The 21055-nt window shown below is 45.7% G+C and overlaps 1 protein-coding gene across 1 annotated transcript in view; it reads left to right on the top strand.

The window, feature by feature from the left end:
- Nucleotides 1–21055, top strand: part of TCF25 (transcription factor 25) — a 77192-nt gene that overhangs the window by 38695 nt on the left and 17442 nt on the right. The window contains exons 13-15 of the mRNA XM_068261437.1: nucleotides 251–338; nucleotides 3285–3443; nucleotides 5652–5742. Of these exons, the coding sequence (XP_068117538.1) occupies nucleotides 251–338; nucleotides 3285–3443; nucleotides 5652–5742 (338 nt within the window). The remainder of the gene's footprint in view (nucleotides 1–250; nucleotides 339–3284; nucleotides 3444–5651; nucleotides 5743–21055) is intronic.

The following is a 21055-nucleotide window of genomic DNA, read 5'->3' as shown; positions in this document are numbered from 1 at the left end:
TATTACATGCGTCACTGGCTGACCTCAAAGCACATCATTTGTGCAATGCATACTTTTTATATATTCTGGGCACTATGAGGGTAGTGTGAAGTTTCATGCATCAGCCCTTTTGGAGCCTATGGTACTCTCCTGACTGCAGTATTGCAGAACATGTGCAGCATCCGCTCATTTCCTGTGTGTCACGTGACTTCCTGCAGACACAGAACAATATCTTCTCTGGATAATCCTTTGCTTCTCTCTCCTCTCTCAGTTCTAATGCCGCTCCTGGATGCCTGCGGGGTGCAGCCTGATAATACTGTATCTTCTCATCAGTTCTTTGGAGCTGCTACACAGCTAAGGTAAATAACCACAAACCTGCAGTGAGAGGGATGTGGAGGTATTTGAGTTGTGTTTAGAGTGATATTTACAGTGCTGTCATGCTGATCCTTGCGGAAGGTTCCAGCCTCCTTGCTTGTGCCTGCCTTGTATTGTCTGTCCATGGGTGATCTATGCTGTCCCTAGCAACCAATGAGAAGTAAAGACATTCATGCATTAGCTTTAGTTCTTAGTTACCTGGCTGGCTGGGCTTCTAGAACTTTCTCCCTGTGCCACAGAAAGATGCCGCTTTCCTGAGGCCTGGTAAATATGAGGGGATCTGACACTAACCTTTCAGGCAGTTGATCTTTCCAGTTGATTCCCTGACCAGTAACCTATTGGGTGAGAGTGCCAAACCATTGTGCACACATGTATAATATTTTTCCCTTGTTTTTGGCTGTATTAACTGGTCTTTCACATAAACACATACTGTGTCCTTTTATTTCTCCTCATCCCCAGTCTTCTCAACTGCCATAAATTCTCGTGCAAACTAGCGTGCTTACAAGGTCCCGGCAGCCCCACCCTCTGCCCTCCAAGCATTCAGTGAGACAGCTCTCAGCACAGCGCAGACACGGCTGCGCAATAAGATACTCGAGCTGCTCTCCCCTGTTCAGTCTACTCAATCACCGCTGCTCTGCTGCTTGTAATGACGTGCAGGCTGCGCGGGGACCGTGTCAGCACGTGAGTTTGCACAAGAATTTATGGCAGTTGGTAAGACTGGGGCTGAGGGGGGAAAAAAGGATTATACCATCAGTTATTTAGTTTATTTACAACCACTGACAAGGCTTCCCCTATGAAAATTGTATAGATACATAAGTCAGTCAGCGTGTATGCGGGACTGACGTATACAGTATACAGTGTCATATGGATCTTTAAAGGGCCATGCTAGAGATTGAAATAAATGACACTGAATATTCTGTGTGATTGATATACCGTATTTTTCGGACTATAAGACGCTCCTGACCATAAGATGCACCTGGCTTTAGAGGACAAAAACCTGGGGGAAATATATATAGTAAACCTAGAGGACAAAAACCTGGGGGAAATATATATAGTAAACCTGGTGCATCCATGGTGAAGGGGCATCTTGGCTGGATAGTGTACTGGTTAAGGGTTCCGCCTTTGACATGGGAGACCAGGGTTCGAATCCTGGCTAGGTCAAGTACCTATTCAGTAAGGAGTTCAAGGCAAGACTCCCTAACACTGCAGGGTGGCCTCCTGAGCGCGTCCCAGTGGCTGCAGCTCTTGAGCGCTTTGAGTCCGACAGGAGAAAAGCGCTATACAAATGTTCGGATTATTATATTATTATATATCTTGTGGATTATGCACCTCTTGGGTCTCCCTGTGTCCTCCTGTGTCCCCCATGTGTCTGCCTCTTTCCTTATTGTGACCTCCTCTATGCCCCTTTGTGTCCCCCCTTGTGACCTCCTCTATGCCCCTTGGTGTCCCCCCTTGTGTCCTCCTCTATGCCCCTTTGTGTCCCCCCTTGTGTCCTCCTCTATGCCCCTTGGTGTCCCCTCTTGTGTCCTCCTCTATGCCCATTGGTGTCCCCCCCTTGTGTCCTCCTCTATGCCCCTTGGTGTCCCCCCTTGTGTCCTCCTCTATGCCCCTTGGTGTCCCCCTGTGTCCTCCGTTTGTCCCCCTGTATCCTCCTCTGCATGGGCACAGTACAGGGAGTCCCTGACCTTGTGGGAGGTTGGAGGTTTGTATCGGAGGCATTCACAAGTCAGGAATTCCCTGCATTTGGACTATAAGACGCAGTGACTTTTTCCCCCCACTTTTGGGGGAGAAATAGTCTTATAGTCCAAAAAATGCAGTAACTACTGTTGGGGGTGTTTCAAAATGCAATGTTTTGTGGTAGTGGTCCTGTAAGGTGGGCGAATATTGGAGTAGACTTAAACACGAGGTCGACATGTATTGGAGTATGCATGGGTAGTTTTCCCAGTGCTTTTTTTGAAGTGTTCATAGAACACACACACACACACACACACACACACACACACACACACACACACACACACACACACACACACACACACACACACACACACACACACACACACACACACACACACACACACACACACACACACACACACACACACACACACACACACACACACACACACACACACACACACACACACACACACAGCTAAGAGGCCTAGTGCACACCAAAAACCGCTAGCAGATCCGCAAAATGCTAGCAGATTTTGAAACGCTTTTTCTTATTTTTCTGCAGCGTTTCAGCTAGCAATTTGCGGTTTTGTGAAGTGTTTTTGGTATAGTAGATTTCATGTATTGTTACAGTAAAGCTGTTACTGAACAGCTACTGTAACAAAAAACGCCTGGCAAACCGCTCTGAAGTGCCGTTTTTCAGAGCGGTTTGCGGTTTTCCTATACTTAACATTGAGGCAGAAACACATCCGCAATCCAAAATCTGCAGCAGCCCGGGAGTATGCGTTTCTGCAAAACGCCTCCCGCTCTGGTGTGAACCACCCCATTGAAATACATTACCCTAGCGGATCCGCACCCGCAAGCAGATCGCAAACCGCAGCGGAAACGCTCCGGTGTGCACTAGGCCTAACTAAAGAAATATGCTCAGCACTTAATGTGTATGACATCAAATAGAGCCTGGATAAACTGGTAAGCTGCAGTGATCGCAAGCAAGAGAATGAAAAGATGAACGAGAAAGCTACCACCATGTGACCAAACACAAATGACAAGTAGGCGTGAAAATCTGAAAACAAGTAAAGATGCGCACAGCGCCGCAGTGAAGCGCACACAGCAGCGCTGCAAAGGCTGCAGGCTAAGCTCTTTCTCTTTGTTTTGATGTCCCTGAATGTTATCACAGTCTCTGCTCTAGTCTCCTATAGATATGAGCTCAGCACTCTCTGCATTCACACCTGTTGTGTCTTTTTCTCACCCAGTCAGCCTGTAGCTCTGTCTCAGCTGATCGCACTCTATGTCGGGAGGAGTCACGGCCTGTGGAAGGATCCCTCTGTCATGTCCTGGCTGGAGCAGAACGTCAGTGAAGTTCTCAGACTGGTAGACAGTAATGAGCCAATCGTAAAAGAGTGTGAAGCGAGGTGAGCATGACTCGTGTTTAACCCATTAGTAGCTTCAAAGGAATTATTTCGTTTGAGATAAGTGCACTGCTTTTGACTTCAGTAGGCAGAACTCGTGCTGTAAATTCTTGGAATGCTTTGATGTCTCTCCGCTAGCAGAAAATATAGAAACTGAAACAGAAGTCCTCTGTTTTTGTCTCACACTGCCCCCTAGTGATAAGTGGTCATAAAAACACATTACAGCAGTACTAATTAGTAGCAAGGAAATGTAACAAATAAGAAATACATTAAAAAATGCTAAAATAAATTGGCCTGGCTACTAAAGGCTTAATAGGCCACACTGTTGTAGCTCAATCATCTGAAAACAGGTCTATAAGGGCCAGTTCACACTAGTGTTAAAAACGGTTTGATTCAGCAAGGTGGAAGCTTATCTGTAAATGGATCTTATGTTACGGTTGGGATTTATTTACACTTGCCACCTAAAACGGAGGGGGAGCAAAGAGCGCCTGTTCCGGATCGTCATGATTCTTTCAGACACAGCAGACGATGCGGATGCCCACGGAATCGGTGCAAGCCTATGGGAACTAGGCCAGGCTGTGCTCCCTTTCTGTCCCGGCTCTATTCACTTGCCTTCTGTGTCTTTGGTTATTTCAAATCCTCCGTCGCTGGGCTTAGGGGACAGGCGCCGGTATATATATATATATATATATATATAAGTCCCAGCAAAAGCGCAGGACTCGCATATGGTTGGAAAAGACCAATGGGAATTCTCCCTATCACCAGGGAGTTTTCTCATTGGTTCACTGAGTGGTGGACCAATGAGAATCCCTCTCTGTTGCTAGAATCCTCCCATTGGTCGTTTGCAATTCAATGGCAGCTCTGTGCTTCTGCTGGGAAACGCAGTATAACAGTATAAGGGCTGGAACCCACTACAGCGATTTTTTTTTTTTTTTAGCGTTTAGGGAACGATTCAAAACGCTAGCGATTTCCTTAAACACTCGCTAGACCCTGTCTATCAATGGGAGCCAATGTGATTGGCTCTCCGTGATCACTTGGTCAGGAGCCAATGAAAGCGTCTTATAGACGGCAGAGCGAGCGAATTGCAGTGGGTGCAGAGCGGCGGTATCGGCTGGGTCACACGATTCATTGCGACATTGAATCTACCTCCAGTCAGTGCTGGAGCACCACCTGCTGGACGTAGATTCATACTGCGTCAGTCCGGAACCCGTTGTAAAGCATAAGTCCAGGCAAACAAACAAACAAAAAAATCCACTTACCTGGGGCTTCCTCCAGCCCCTGGCAGCCAACATGTCACTCGCAGCAGCTCCGGTGGCTCCCGGTGTCCTCCGCTGCAGATGCCGCCCTCGCCAGGTTGGATTTCTGGGTCAGCTTCTTGTGCACTCCACCACTCGGGTCACATAGTCCTGCTGACATCGTCTCGAAGGTACTGCGCAGGCGGAAAACCGACCTGGCGAGGCCGGCATCTGCAGCGGAGGAGACCGGGAGCTGCGGCGAGGGCACAGGACGGCTGCGGGGCTGGAGGAAGCCTCAGGTAAGTGGATTTTTTTTTTATTGCCTGGATGTATCCTTTAAAGGGGATCCTGAAGGTGAGAGGAATATGGAGGCTGCCATCTTCATTCTCTAATAAACATTGCCAATGGCCAGGCTTCTGTGCTCTGCCTCTAATTCTACAAGTCACTGCCCCAGAATGAGCTGCAGATCAGATGCTGTGACTCTGGTGTGGACTCCGCTGGCTGCATGCTTGTTCCAGGTGTGTGACTCAACCACTATAGCCAAAAGCTCAGCATGACGGTCAGGCAACTGGCATTGTTTATAAGGAAATGAAGATGGCATGCTCCGTATTTATTTCGCTTCACATTTCCTTTACATTGAAAACAGGCCATTGCTGGGGTCTATTTTTATTTTCCAGAAGTACTACACATACAGTGAATCATCTCATAGGTGTCAGTCCAGGCTGGATGGGCTGAGAGAGAAGGGAGACTCCTCTCAGGGCAGCAGTCAGCCCAGCTCTGTGAATATGTAAGTCATGATCCTGACGGCTCTCCTGATTGGTCAGGACAGTTGTGATAAGCGGGTGGGAACACTGGGCTGCTGATGACATGAAAGGTCTGTTTATCTGTGGCCAGAATTAGCAGCATGGCCGCAAGCTGCAGGAACTGGCTGGGCTTGTGATTGTTTTGTTACATCTCTGGCTTTTTCCATTGCCAGGAGGAAGACGCGCTATCAGAGCGCCCCCAGGAACATCCACCGACATGTCATCTTGTCTGAGATCAAGGCTGCGAATTCTGCCCTCCCCGTGGTGAGTGAATGGCGCCCTGTGTGCTCCTCGCCTACGCACCCCATGTGTCTCCCATCCTTTTAGTGTTTCCCTTACGCCCAGCAGCAGCCAGAAATTCCTTGTAATGTTTATTTGTATCGTGTCACAAGATGTGAACTGCCTTGTTTGTTTACCGTATACACATATTGGCATCTCCTCCTCCTCCACCACCAGGAGGCAGTACTGGGCAAAAAGTCAAAAAGAGAGGCTGTAATCAGAATGCTATCAAGATAGAATAATGTTAGCAACCACACAAGTTTAAAGCACACCTGAATTTCAGAACTTCCTCTCTGCTCTGGGATACGCAACAGCATCATATTATTTTTTTGTTACATCTGATACAAATGTAATTTTCACCCGTCAGCGCTCCTTCTATTCATTCGCCTATAACTTTATTACTACTTATCACAACGAAGCAACCTATATCTCGTTTTTTTCGCCACCAATTAGGCTTTCTTTGGGGGGAGGGGGGGGGGAATTTTTGCTGATAATTATTTTATTCTAACTGCATTTTAGCAGGAAAAATAAGGGGGAAAAATAAAAAAATAAATCATTATTTCTCAGTTTTGGGCCATTATAGTTTAAAAATAATACATGCTACCATAATTAAAGGGAACTTAAACTGAGAGGAATATGGACTTTTCCTTTTAAGCAATACCAGCTGCCTGGCAGCCCTGCTGATCTCTTCAAGTGCAGTAGTGACTGAACCACACACCTAAAACAAGCATGCAGCTAATCCAGTCTGACTTCAGTCAGAACACCTGATCTGCATGCTTGTTCAGGGGCTGTGGCTGAAAGTATTAGAGACACAGGATCAGCAGGGGAGTCAGGTAACTGGTATTATTATTTTAAAAAGAAAAATCCATATTCTTCTCAGTTTAGGTTCCCTTTAACCTCCCTGGCGTTCTGGACGAGGTCACCGCTCAGGCCCCGCTGGGCCGATTTGAATAATGTTGTTATTTTTAAACACGCAGCAAGCACTTTGTTTGCTGCGTGTTGTACCTGATCGCCGCCGCTCGCTGAAAGAGGAGAAAGATAGCTTTAAAATGATATCCATCTTTCCATAGTTACATTGTATTACACAGGATGACACTTTCCCCAGTGTCAGCAGCTCCATTTAGCAGAAAAAGTCGTCCTGTGTAATACAATGTAACTATGGAAAGATGGATATCATTTTAAAGCTCTCTTTCTCCTCTTTCTGGCGACACCTAAATCGTCGCCGTACGCCTTTTAGTTTTCTCTATTTTCGCGATTGAAACCGCGGCCGCATCAATATCAATCGCGAAAACTAAAAGGCGTAGGGCGGCGGTTTATATATCATTGGAAAGAGGAGAAAGAGAGATTTAAAATGATATGCATCTTTCCATAGTTTCTGCACTGCTCGGAGTCCTTTTTAAAGAGACACTGAAGCAAATTTTTTTAAAAAAAAAATTATATAATGAATTGGTTGTGTAGTACGGATAATTACTAGAAGATTAGTAGCAAAGAAAATATTCTCCTATTTTCATTTCCAGTTATATAGTGTGTTTTATAATAATATCTGTAGTGTACACACTACTTGGCATTCTAAATGATATTTTCAGAGCAGTCTTGTGAACTATTGACCTGTCCTCTGACAGAGAAAAAGAAAATTCTTCATTGACAGTTGAAATTATAAACTTCAGAAGACAGCCCTTTCTGCGACTTTGAAAGTCATAGAGCTTAATGGCTTTTTTGCATAGAGATAACAACTGGAGTTTCTTAACTCTTCCTGTACTGAAAACAATTAGACTTATGCCTCTGATCCTATTGTTTTATTTCTTAGCTGTACTACACATACAAATCATTATATCATATTTTTTTTTCGCTTCAGTGTCTCTTTAAAGAGAACCCGAGGTTGGTTTGAAGAATGTTATCTGCATACAGAGGCTGGATCTGCCTATACAGCCCAGCCTCTGTTGCTATCCCAAACCCCCCTAAGGTCCCCCTGCACTCTGCAATCCCTCATAAATCACAGCCACGCTGCTGACAAATAGCTTGTCAGAGCTGGCTGTGTTTATCTCTATAGTGTCAGTCTGCTGCTCGCCCCGCCTCCTGCAGAACTCCAGTCCCCGCCTGCATCCCTTCCCTCCCTGCTGATTGGAGGGAAGGGATGGGGGCAGGGACCGGAGCTATGCAGGAGGCGGGGGAGCAGCCGAGACTGACACTACAGATGTAAACACAGCCTCACAGCACGGCTGTGATTTATGGGGGATTGCAGAGTGCAGGGGGACCTTAGGGGGGTTTGGGATAGCAACAGAGGCTGGGCTGTATAGGCAGATTTAGCCTCTGTATGCAGATAACATTCTTTAAACACACCTCGGGTTCTCTTTAATAGCAGTTCTACAAATTATGCAGTGTAAGCTAGACTTCTTAAGATGCCTGAGACAGTTCTGCACGGATTTCTAAAAACCTACCAATATTTTGGCTCAGACACTCTTGATAAATATCCCACAATGTGTTTTAGGGTATCCAGTAGGAGTGCAACTTGTGGTGTCTTTACAGACCCTCATGACCAGGAAGTAGCTTCAAAGGTTCGGGACAGAGTAACGGAGGGCGCCGGAGGAGATCGGGAGATGGGCAGGCATGAGGAGAGCTCCCTACACATGCCTGGTGCTCCCCGCGTTTTTCAATTTTCTTTTGGACTAAAGTATCCTTTCAGTCAGGATTGCAGGTTTCTCTGCCGTCCTGTAGTTTCATTGTTCGACACTGTTCAATTGTTGACGGTCTCGAAGCCTAGCTGGCAACCATCTATCTGCTTTGCACATTCGTTTGTGTGAACCTATATTGGGTTCAGCAGTGAGCCTTCTCGGCTTGTCCGGAGAGAACAAGGTCAATCTGCACTTAAATGTCCTTGATTTGCTTCTAAATATAAAAAGAAGGGACACGTTGGTGTTTAGAAACCAGTTTAGCCAAATTAAACTGCAGATTGATAAAAGCCTCTGATTGTCCTTTCTTAAGGCGGGAGGCTAACTGAATTATAGGACCTCGAATAAAGGCTTTGTGTGAAAACCACAACATGGGTTTAGAAACATCACGGGTGTTATTGAGGTCGACAAAGTTTTTATGCGTTAACTCCACTATATTAGCAGAAATAGAGAGGAATGACTCATTGAAGCGCCAAGTGCGTTTTAAAAATTTAGGGCTATGGGAGTCAAATACAGCTAGCACCATATCATGGTCTGACCATGAAGTTCACTACATTAGGGGAATCCCAATATAGTGTAGTATGTATTGGAAACCGTGGATAAATGTAAGTGTGAGATGAATATACTCACAAACATGGGTTACCTCTTAGGCAACCACTGTAGATGCAGGTGAGGAGATTAGACCTGTCCTCACTCAGGATTAAGATGTCGCTCTCTGTAGATCAGGAAAGGAGGGGTAGGTCACCCCTCCACCAGGGGTGGACACAGTATTATCGTAAGAGAAACAGAGGCGCCAGCAGGATAAAAGGTAATAAAATTTTAAAATTTGCTGGGAGGCAGTGGTGGACTTACCTCCGGAAAGCAGACTCAAAATACTGTCTGAATAAAACAAATAAATGTATTATTGGTACCCCAAAAGATGCAACGCGTTTCGCAGGCACAGCCCGCTTCATCAGGCAATAAGATAGGGGACAAACAGTAGCTCGTCAGTAGCACGAATGGCACCTCTGCACCCCATCTTTTGGGGTACCAATAATAAATTTATTTTGTTTAATTCAGACAGTATTTTGAGTCTGCTTTCCGGAGGTAAGTCCACCACTGCCTCCCAGCAAATTTTAAATTTTTATTGCCTTTTATCCTACATTAGGGGAATTAGTAACCATTGCATGAATGCTACAGTAGAACTTGCCGTAATTCATTGTGATACACAGTCAGAGGCTTTGGTATAGTCAATGAAGCAGCAGTAGATGTTTTTCTAAAATCTCCCTTGCTTTCTCCATAATCCATCGAAGGTTGGCAATTTGGTCTCTGGCTCTCCTGCCTCTTGTATAATGTTATAATGTTTTATAGTCTGACGCCACTTTTAGTGGGGAGAGCCCAGATATCTTGTGTTTTTGGGTTGTGGGAGAAAACCAGATCGGCCAGAGAAAACTCATTAGAAGAACAGTCACTGGGAGAATATACTCTATGTCCAGATTTGAACCAAGGACCCAAGCGAACTGCATTCATTTTTATGGGAAATGTAACCAGTTCTGAGTTTCACTAAGAAGTTTTGAATCAGGATGATACCATTTATTGGCTAACTTAGAGATGGATAAACAGTGAGCCTTCGACTGATAAAAAGCCTTCGTCGGACTGGTTCCTGACCAAAACTGCAAAGCACAGCTTATATACACTGACATACAGAGGAGAAACATTCTTTAGCAAACATAAAATGTAATTAGATGCCTTAACTGTTACTGAGGAGGCTTTCCCAGGCATCCTATCTAAATTGATAAGATCAATAGAATCCTCAACATGACATGAAGCAGACTCTGGTGATGGGGAGACATCGTAAATTCCGAGTTCAAATTGTAACTGGGCTGGTTACATGCACCATTAATTCTAAGCTTAAGAGAATTGTAGCATTTAAAGCCAGCACATGAAAGAAAATAAAACGAATAGTGACAGTGAATACCATCTTACACAGCATATGGCACAAAAATGAATGAAAAGATAGAAAAATTAAAATTAAAAGAATTGTGGTATTTAAAACCCATCGTACCAGCAATAGAAGTTAGAGTCCTTGTTTAAACCATCTTCTACAGTTTTGAACCAATGTATAAACTTAGTTTCTTGTGTTAGACTCATGTTTCCCGATTTGAAGCCACCCATTAATACAGTGACACGAAAATCGCTTAAACTGTGTCCAGGTAAACAAAAGTGTGTTGGTATTGGGAGATCAGTATATTTTGTAATATCCTTTTTTCTGCAGTTAATAGTGGATCTGTGGTGTGTCATGTGATCCCGCAGTGGTTGACTTGTTTCTCCCACATAAATTCCTTTGGGGCATTTTTCACGCATGATCAGGTATACCACATTAGATGAGTCGTAGGAAAAGGTGCCTTGTACTTTGTATTCCTGTTGTGTTCCTGGTATTAGTATCCTGTCAGTGCAATGGATGTGTTTACAGGTCCCACACGTTTTCCCTCGGCAGGGGAATGTTTCACTAAGACCCCTTTTATGCTTAATCAGTTGCTCTCATTTAAAACTGAAAGAAAACTGATTTTCAAATTAATGCTCATGCTGTCCAATGGTACAATTCACACTATATGTGTTTTAAATGAAATCTTTTTCACAGTGTACTGCTATGAAAAAAAATGCGTGCTAACGCACACTAATGCATACCAACTGATTAAGAGCGTAAAAGGGGCCTAAGCACTGGCGTAACAATAGGCCCTGCAGCCCCTGCCCGCGCGGGGGGGGGCGTTCCGCTCTCCCCACCCCCCCTCCTGGGGCCCGCCCGGGGTCGTTTCGGGGGGCTGGAGGGGTCGCGCAGCATGAGGGGAAAGCCATGCTGCACTTCGGCGGGGAGGGGGGACGCCCCCCCCCTCACCTTGGGCTCTCCCCTCAGCGTTCCCCTCCAGCATCAATACCATTGTGTGAGCAGCAGCAGCTACATGCCTTCCGTGCGCTCCAGCGAGGACGCTTCTCTCTCTCTAGTGTCTGTCGCCACTTCCCCCCTCCCCGCCGAGTGTGGCCATAGCTTTCCCCTCATGCTGCAACCCCTCCAGCCCCTCAAAACGACCCCGAGCAGGCCCTCTTAGAATCTCTGCAGGGGGGACCTAGTTACGCCCCTGGGCCTAAGACTTCATCTTAGCCACAGGGGCGTAGATATACCTACTGCGCCGTAATTGCCCACTGCATGATCTCGGCGCCACCCGATGGCACACTGATCTGTGAATGGGAACAGGTGTTCACAAAGCCGATCAAAGTGCCAGTAATCAATGATCACCAACATCTCACTGATGCCGGTGGTCATTAATTACGGGCACTTTGATCGGCCATTAACAAAGTGAAAGTAACACACAAATGTATAAACTAGTGTCCAAATAGTAAAAATACACCTACACACATTAAATGATGTAAATCACCCATTAATTAACCCCTTACCTTCCCCACACTCCCATAGTTACCAAAATAAAATGCTTTGAACATTTTTTTTTTATAAAAATACATAAATAGTTTGCTTGGGGACTCCACTTTTTTTAATATTTGTGTCATGAGGGTATATTACTTTTATTTTTGCAAATAAGGGCTTGTAGTTAGTGATCTAGTTTAAACAAATTAAAACACACCTAAAACAAGAATGGAGCGATTAAACTTGTAATTGTTAGACAAACCCTGTTAGAACAACTATTATGCATACAAATATGTTCACAACTATTGTTTCCACAGTTGTTAATTCCTATCTCTTCGAATTAATAAAAACAGTGTTACCAAAAAAAAAAAAACCCCAAAAAACAAGAATGGGGCAAATCCAGTGAGACTTTAGTCAGATAAACTTAATCCGCATGTTTGTTCAGAGCCTATGGCTAAAACTATTAGAGGCAGAGGATCTGCATGACGGCAAGGAAACTGGTATTGTTTAAAAGGAAATAAGATGTCATCCTCCATATTCTTTCGGTTCTGGTATGCTTGTTTAAAGTAAACAATATCCAGCCAACTGACCTTGTTCTGAGCAAGAGCTGAAGGCGAAGTCACCTGATGAATATACAGAAAATACAATCCGCAGTATACAGGAACTTCAATGGCTCAGTTGTTGTAGTTCAGGAATTCAGCCCATTCCCTATCCTAGGCTGAGTTCAGATTCTTGTATATAAAAGTTTGCATTGAAGAGTAACCCTGGGCAGAATGTACGTTAAATGGAGGTACTGTTGTATGTGTGTTTGTCCATTATCTCTCGTCTTCCAGAAGTTGATAAGAAAGCCAGAATAAAGACAAACACTTATATTGCGCTTTTCTCCTGGTGGACTCAAAGCGCCAGAGCTGCAGCCACTAGGACGTGCTCTAGTCTATAGGCAGTAGCAGTGTTAGGAAGACTTGCCTAAGGTCTCCTGCTGAATAGGTGCTGGCTTACTGAACAGGCAGAGCCGAGATTCGAACCCTGGTCTCCCATGTTAGAGGCAGAGCCCTTGACCATTACACTATCCATCTACTGCTGTACTTCTGCTGTTGCCATGTTACCGGAAGGTGGGGGTTAATTGCTGTGATTTTACCAGGGCTGTGGAGTCTGAGTCGAGGAGTCGTAGTCGGAGCAATTTTTGGGTACCTGGAGTCAGGAAAAAATGCACCGACTCCTAATAAATTTAAACTGTAATTAAAATAGAAAATATGATAAAATGTTCTATTTCTCAAATAATAGTCCTCATAATTTAGATATACAGTAATAGCTGTGCTTAGTCCACAAAAATGAAATAAACCAATCAAAAAATAGTTACTTGTGCTGCTTCAATAAAGCAGTCCCCGTATTTTTAAAGCCAGATATTCATATCCGGTAGTGACTGTTACGGCCAGAACCCGAAGTCTGGCCACTTCGGGTTCTGGCCGGTGTAGTGAAAATTTTTGCTACCTATCATATTTTGCAACTTGCCATAGAGGACAGTGTATGACTGTGTAGGCGTGGCTCCTCTCTGTTAACACGCCTGTAATTTTTTGCAACCACAGATCCCATTGAGCTAGAAGGGGGATTGTTCCCTCCAGGGGGGGTTATTAGTTGAGCAACAGGGGGGATTGTTCCCTCCAGGGGGGGTTATTAGTTGAGCAAGAGGGGGGATTGATCCCTGGGGGGGGGGGTTATTAGTTGAGCAAGAGGGGGAATTGTTCCCTCCAGGGGGGGGTTATTAGTTGAGCAAGAGGGGGGATTGTTCCCTCCAGGGGGGGTTATTAGTTGAGCAAGAGGGGAGGGTTCTGTGTGAGAATAGGGTTTGGTTGGGTTGCATTTTCTGATACAGATAGGTTAAAGTCAATGGCTAGGTTGCACTTTCTGATAGCTATACGTATAAATAAGTGCAACCGGTTGCAAAATCTGATAAAGTTGCAAAAAATTTCACCACACCGGTCAGAATGCGAAGTCGCCGGCTCCTGCGGCCAATGTGCGGAACGGGCATGCATATCGGACTTTGGCCGGCCAGAACGCGTTGTAACTTAACGTGGCCGGCCAAGTCCCGAAGTTTTGCTCACCGCTCCCCGCCGCCAGCCAGCTGCTCTCATCTCCCCAGGAAGTCCGCTCATCGCTCCTCCCCCCGCTGCCGCTACTCAAACCTCTGATCAGGGCAACCTGAGAGGCGGAGAGCGGCGGCTCACGTGACCCGCAGGACGCAAACACTTCAATGCAGAAGTGACATCATTAAACACTTCCGCATATGAAGTGTATAAGTCCGGGCAAGTAGCGTGTGCGCTGCCTCCCTCCGCCTCTCTGATTGCCCTGCTCGGAGGTCAGAGTAACGCAGCAGACTCCAGCCCAGCAAAGCACCCAAGCTTAAAAGGCACCCAGCACCCCTCCAGCCATGCAGAGCCCCCCAGCCATGCACAGCAAAGCATTTCCAGCCATGCAGAGCCCCCCAGCAAAGACCCCCCAGCCATGCATAGTGCCCAGCAAAGCACCCCCAGCTATGCAAAGCAGCCAGCAAAGACCCCCCCCCCCCCCCCAGCCATGCAAACCCCCCCTCCCCCCCAGTCATGCAAAGCACCCAGCAAAGACCCCCCCCCTCCAGCCATGCAGAGCCCCCCCCCCCCAGCAAAGACCCCCCAGCCATGCACAGCAAAGCATTTCCAGCCATGCAGAGCCCCCCAGCAAAGACCCCCCCAGCCATGCATAGTTCCCAGCAAAGCACCCCCAGCTATGCAAAGCAGCCAGCAAAGACCCCCCCCAGCCATGCAAACCCCCCCTCCCCCCCAGTCATGCAAAGCACCCAGCAAAGACCCCCCAGCCATGCACAGCAAAGCATTTCCAGCCATGCAGAGCCCCCCAGCAAAGACCCCCCAGCCATGCATAGTTCCCAGCAAAGCACCCCCAGCTATGCAAAGCAGCCAGCAAAGACCCCCCCCAGCCATGCAAACCCCCCCTCCCCCCCAGTCATGCAAAGCACCCAGCAAAGACCCCCCCCCTCCAGCCATGCAGAGCCCCCCCCCCCAGCAAAGACCCCCCAGCCATGCACAGCAAAGCATTTCCAGCCATGCAGAGCCCCCCAGCAAAGACCCCCCAGCCATGCATAGTGCCCAGCAAAGCACCCCCAGCTATGCAAAGCAGCCAGCAAAGACCCCCCTCCCCCAGCCATGCAAACCCCCCGCCAGTCATGCAAAGCACCCAGCCATTCAAAGCGCCCCCAGCCATGCATCCCCCCCCCTCATCTGTGACTAATCACCACTGTAGTTTGATCTCTACCCTCTGTGACTGCCACAGCAGAGCAGTTAATTTAAAAGCACAGGATGTTAAAAATTTGCTCCCAAGAAAGCAGGATGAAGACACCCTGCAAATGTATTGCAGGATTTGTATCACTTTCAGAGCAGAGAGGAAGTTCCGAGTGCCATTCACGGTGCTGGACAGGACACGGGATGTTCTGGGATTTCTGCGTTTTGGACTTTGGCCGACTGACTTTGGCCATTTCTAGAACTGGCCGGCCAATGTCAGAAATTCCCAGCATTTTGGCCGATGTCAAATCGGCCAGTTCTAGAAACGGCCGGCCAGTTCTAGAATTGGCCAATTTCTGGTTTTGGCCATAACATATATACGAAATAACATCTATGCTGTAAATATAAAGCCTGATGTGTAGCCGTGTCACTAATAGAGATGGTCAATGAGATGGAAATAATTCTGCACTGATGCTGATTTATGCAAATGTATGCACTCCCTTGGCTCAAGAAATCAAATAATTTGATATGTTGTTAAAATTTGGTTTGATGACTACGAATTAAAGGGTACCTGAGACGGATGTAAAGAAAAGTTTTATACATACCTGGGGCTTCCTCCAGCCCCCTTCAGGCAAATCAGTCCCTCGCTGTCCTCCACCACCCGGATCTTCTGCTATGAGTCCTGGTAATTCAGCCAGTCAGCGCTGTCTGGCCGCATGCCGCTCCCACAGCCTGGAACATTCTGCACCTGCGCAATAGTGCTGCACAGGTGTAGTATGCTCCTGGCGGCGGAGTGTGTGCATGCGCACTACGTCTGGCTGGCTCAAGTACCTGGACTCATAGCAGAAGATCCAAGTGGCGGAGGAGGACAGCGAGGGACTGATTTGCCTGAAGGGGGCTGGAGGAAGCCCCAGGTAAGTATAACATTTTCATCTGTCTCAGGTTTACTTACACAGTAATACTATACTATATACTATTGGGCGGAATAACAGGAGGAGTAAAATCCAGGGCTGTGGAGTCAGTACAAAAATCCTCCGACTCCACCCCTCAAGTTAGTATTCCACCGACTCCGACTCCTCTAATTTGCATATTACAATCTTGTTGATTGAAAGTATGTAACATAAAATGCATCTCTTACCTGCCAACGCTTAGGAATTTTAAACAGAGAGATATGGAGGCTGTCATATTTATTCCCTTTTAAACAATACCAGTTACCTGCTATCCAGCTCATCTTCTGCCTCTAATACTTTTAGTCACAGACTTAAGGTGGCCACACACCATACAATTTTTTAAATATCTGTTCAATTTGAGAATTGCAATCAATTTTTCTGACTGATTGTAACATTTCAAAAATATGACCAATGTACCACACACGTATGTTCAATTTTTTCCCCAAATATGATAAAAATGATTGGAAACTCTGAGAAAATTGCTAGGGTGTGTACATTAATAAATTGGCAATCTATCACACACCATACAATCTTTAGAAAGATTGAAGAAAAATATCTGGCATTCCGGATCGATAAAAATCGAAGAAAACGGGAAATCTGATCGGATATTTCAGTCGAATGAAAAAAAGCTTTCGATTTTTTCAGGAGATCTGATCGTTTTTATCGAATTGCCGTAACATCGGATCATTTTATTGCATCGTGTGTCGCCACCTTTAGGCCTTGATCACATCATACGCGTTTCCATGCACATTTGGAAGCGCGTATGACGTGGTAACATGCAAGAACGACAGAAGGGTAAAGACAGCCGTTCTGCCGTTCACATCAAATGCGCTGCGCAGCAGTACGATGAGCTATGATGCAAGTGCGTTGGCAGGTAAGAGATGCATTTTATGTTACATACTTTCAATCAACAAGATTGTAATATGTAAATTAGAGGAGTCGGAGTTGGTGGAATACTAACCTGAGGGGTGGAGTCGGAGGATTTTTGTACCGACTCCACAGCCCTGGATTTTACTCCTCCTGTTATTCCGCCCAATAGCCAGGAGTGCTATACAGGGACATCAGTCCCCATCAGCAAAGTCTTGCCCACACACCATGCAATTTCCTGTCAGATAGACGAGGTGAAGCGATTATTTCCGACAAAATTTCTGATTGGTTTTCTGATTGATTTTCCGATCACCACTATACAAAATCGACCAGAAAGACCATCGGAAATCCGATAGGAATAATGTATTCGACCCGCCTCTCTAGCGGGAAATTGCATGGTGTGTACCAGGCATTATCCAACCAGTACCACAGTGAAATCAGTCCTCTGATTACTGGCTGACACATATACTGAAAACTGGGGTATTGGCAAGCTGACCATACAGTGTTAAATTTTCACTGGATCCAGGTCAACAACCATTATCTCACGTACTTGTTTTAAAAAAAAGTCACTATCCTCTTAACAATAAACGCTCATTTGGATCACTGCCCTGCCTCAGTCAATAATGACCGCTGTTCACCCCACTTCAGTTAAAGGACCACTATCGCAAAAAAAAAAAAGTAGACAGTTAAAATCTGACAGAACTGACAGGTTTTGGGCTAGTCCATTTCCTCATGGGGCATTCTCTGGGTTTTCTTTGTTTTCAACAGCATTGCCTGAAGAGCAGTTGCAAAGTCTAACTGCCATAATAGTGTACAAGTGAGTAGGGAGGCTGGCTGGTATCTTACCATTAACTGCTGTTCAAGAAATGCTGTTGAAAACAAGAAAAACCCTGAGAATCCCCCATGAGGAGATGGACTGGCCCAAAACCTGTCAGATTTTATCTGCCTACTTTTTTTTTGTGATAGTGGTCCTTTAAGAAAAACATACATTCTAAATCAAGTTTTCATCAATCATTCAAGAGATTCCTAATTATTAATAGATTTTCAATTGTTTCAGCATATTTTTTTCAGTTGAATATCAACACTGTTAAAAATATCAAATAGAACAGTCCTCACTAGGGATTACAAAAAGTACAGACCTTCCAACAACATAGGCCCCTCCCACCAGCCACTCTGTTAGTAAAGTGCAGTAAGGCTAGAATAGACCTGCCAACAACATAGGCCCCTGCCACTAGCCATTCTGTTAGTAAAGTGCATTGAGGCTAGAATAGACCTGCCAACAACATAGGCCCCTCCCACCAGCCCCTCTGTTAGTAAAGTGCAGTGAGGCTAGAATGATAGTGTTTTAAGGATATTCAAAACTGTTTTAAAGAGGCACTGTAGCGACATATAGTAGAATGCACTAAATTATTCAGGATAACCTCTTATGTTAATTTTCCTGGTTTGAGGCTTGAAAACCCTGGATCTATATATTGCTGTACAGGTGTAACTCGAAAAATTAGAATATTGTGCAAAAGTCCATTTATTTCAGTAATCTAAAATACACTGTTGGAGGCGCCCTATGTATGTAATAACAAGTATACAGTGTGTATTTTAGGAGTAAATAGAGCTTACCTCCTTAAAGGACTTCTGAGGCCAACATTAAAATCTATTTTTTAGGGCTTCTTCCAGCCCCTCGCAGCCGTCTAAGTCCCTCACCGCAGGCCTGGTCCTCCACGTTGTCTCGCTGGCCGCCTGTGATGATCGCCACCCTGCCGGCTGGTCAGGTCTCTGGCGATGTGTTTACGTCATCAGATGACGTGCAGAAGTCCCGACCCACCTGCGGGGTCGCGATCATCACCGGCGGCCAACGGGAAAACGCGGAGGACCAGGGCTGCGGTGAAGGACTCAGACGGCTTTGAGGGGCTGGAAGAAGCCCCAGGTGAGCAAAAAAAAGATTTTAATTTGGCCTCGGAAGTCCTTTAAAGGACAAACTACAAAGTTAAGTATACGTTTTATTCATGCACATAAGACAACGCTTTTATGCACATAATACAACCCGTTTCACATGTGCTGGCCTGCTTTCTTAGGTCCATACAAAAGTTCCTTAAAAGCAGTATGTTATGGACATACTTCAAAGGTGAAACTAATATAAGAAATCAGAATCCTTTGCAGGTGTTTTGGATGAATTACGGTAGCTGATTAGAGTCTGACACTTTGAGCCTAGAATATTGAACATTTCTTTCCAACGTCCCTCAGGATGGCCTCAAAATGAGAGATTCCGTGCCCCTCCCCCTAAGGAAACACAAGCCAATTAAAAAATGACAATAAATAGCTCCACCTCTTCCCCCTATCTTCAGTTTTTTTGTGTTTCCCGGTCCACCCGGGAGCATAAGCCAATGTCTGCGACAAAATTTTTTATTTTTTAGCATGGCCTGGTGGTTCTGGTGGGAGCCAGGTCCCCCTGTAATTCCCCCTGTGTGGTCTCTTACCGGGTTGCGGGGCTCGGAAGGAGGCTTATATGGCGGCTGGTGCGCGGTTGAAGCGGCGTCTGAGGCGGCGGTTAGTGCGGAGACTGATGCGGCAGCCATGACGGCAAGATGGTGTCCGGCAAGGTTGGATCTCGCGCGGAGTCAGGCGTGCTTACGTATGCGGGCACATACGTCACGCGTACATGCGTCTAGGGAGACGCATGAGTCATGCGCACTTTCGTCTAGCATTTCCGGCGGAGGTACTACGGCTTCTGTGTTTTCTTCCGCCTCATGGACTCGGCGTCCGGATGTGACGGAGGCAGAGGACAGCTGCAGGTAATTTAAATTTAGTTCATTGCCTGGCAGGGGGCGGAGGAAGTTGTATTTAACAGACTCAGGGTCTGTGTTCGTCCTGACACTCTGTTTGTGCGGAATCTGGGAGATGGAGCAGCCCTGTTCTCCTGCAGATTCGATATTACCTGCTACAGTGCAAAGCGCCCAGAGCAATGCTCTTGCCTCAGGACAGGTATTATATGGTTGTTTTGGGGGTATGTGTGATTTTTGCAGAGCAGGATTCAACTAAAACTTTTTTTCTCTGGTATTTTTTCAGAATAAAAATACAGAGAAAGGAAACAGCTCATCCAGATCCAGACCTAAGGGGGAGGTGACGGAGGAGCAAGATGGGACCAGTGTGGATACAAAAAAGCGGGATAAGAGATCGGATAGTAGTTCTGCTAGATCAGGTCGTCCTGCTAAGTGTTTAGAAAAATCCAGAAGATGTGATGTATGTGATGTAAAGTTATCCACTACTTGGAAAAAAGCAATTTGTCAAAAATGTGAAACCCCTGAAAAATCTAATACTAATGTGGTTCAAGATCTGGTCTCTATGATTAGAGAAGAATTATGTACTACCTTCAAGGCTTTTCGTACGGCAATGGTTGATCCGGTGCAAAAGAGCCAGGTTGTGAGTAGTCAAGTTTTCCAGCCTGAGGTTGCTTTGGAGGAAGGGGAAGCCTCAGAGCAGGATTCAATGGAGGAAGGAGAGCAAAGAGATAATCCTTTACTGGAGGAAGAAGCCTCTACTTCTAGGGGGTCAAAATATCTTTTTTCTGCAGAAGATACTCCTGAGTTGTTAAGGGCTATATATGAAAATGAGGGAATCCAGGTGTCGGAACCTGTATTGTCTACTCAGGATAAAATTTATAAAGGGTTAAAGGGTCAGCCTAGCAGATCCTTTCCAGTACATTCCTCCCTGAAAGAAATTATTTCGGACCAGTGGAAGGAACCAGAACGTAGAGCATTTATACCAAGTTCTTTTAAGCGACGATTTCCTTTTTCTGAATCCGATGAAGCAGTTTGGGTCAAATGTCCCAAGATAGATGCGGCGATCTCTCAGTATTCAAAAGATTCTGATTTATCTTTTGAGGATTCTGGGTTACTGAAAGACCCGATGGACAAAAAATCGGACGTACTTAGTAAAAGAACTTGGGAGGCAGCTACGTTCTGTTTCAAGCCAGAAGTCTCTTCTGTTTGTGTGGCTCGTAATTTATTATCTTGGGTAGAAGCTGTTGAGGAGGATCTCATTAAAGGAGTTCCGCATGAGCATATTTTACTGTCTATCCCCTTGATTATGAAAGCAGTAGCTTTCTTGGCAGATGCGGCTGCAGAAGCTCTGAGGTATTCGGCCAGG

Source organism: Hyperolius riggenbachi, chromosome 11, assembly GCF_040937935.1.
Source record: "Hyperolius riggenbachi isolate aHypRig1 chromosome 11, aHypRig1.pri, whole genome shotgun sequence".
Taxonomy (NCBI): domain Eukaryota; kingdom Metazoa; phylum Chordata; class Amphibia; order Anura; family Hyperoliidae; genus Hyperolius; species Hyperolius riggenbachi.
The sequence above is the reverse complement of the archived record's forward strand: the minus strand, read 5'-3'. Positions and strand labels throughout refer to the sequence as shown.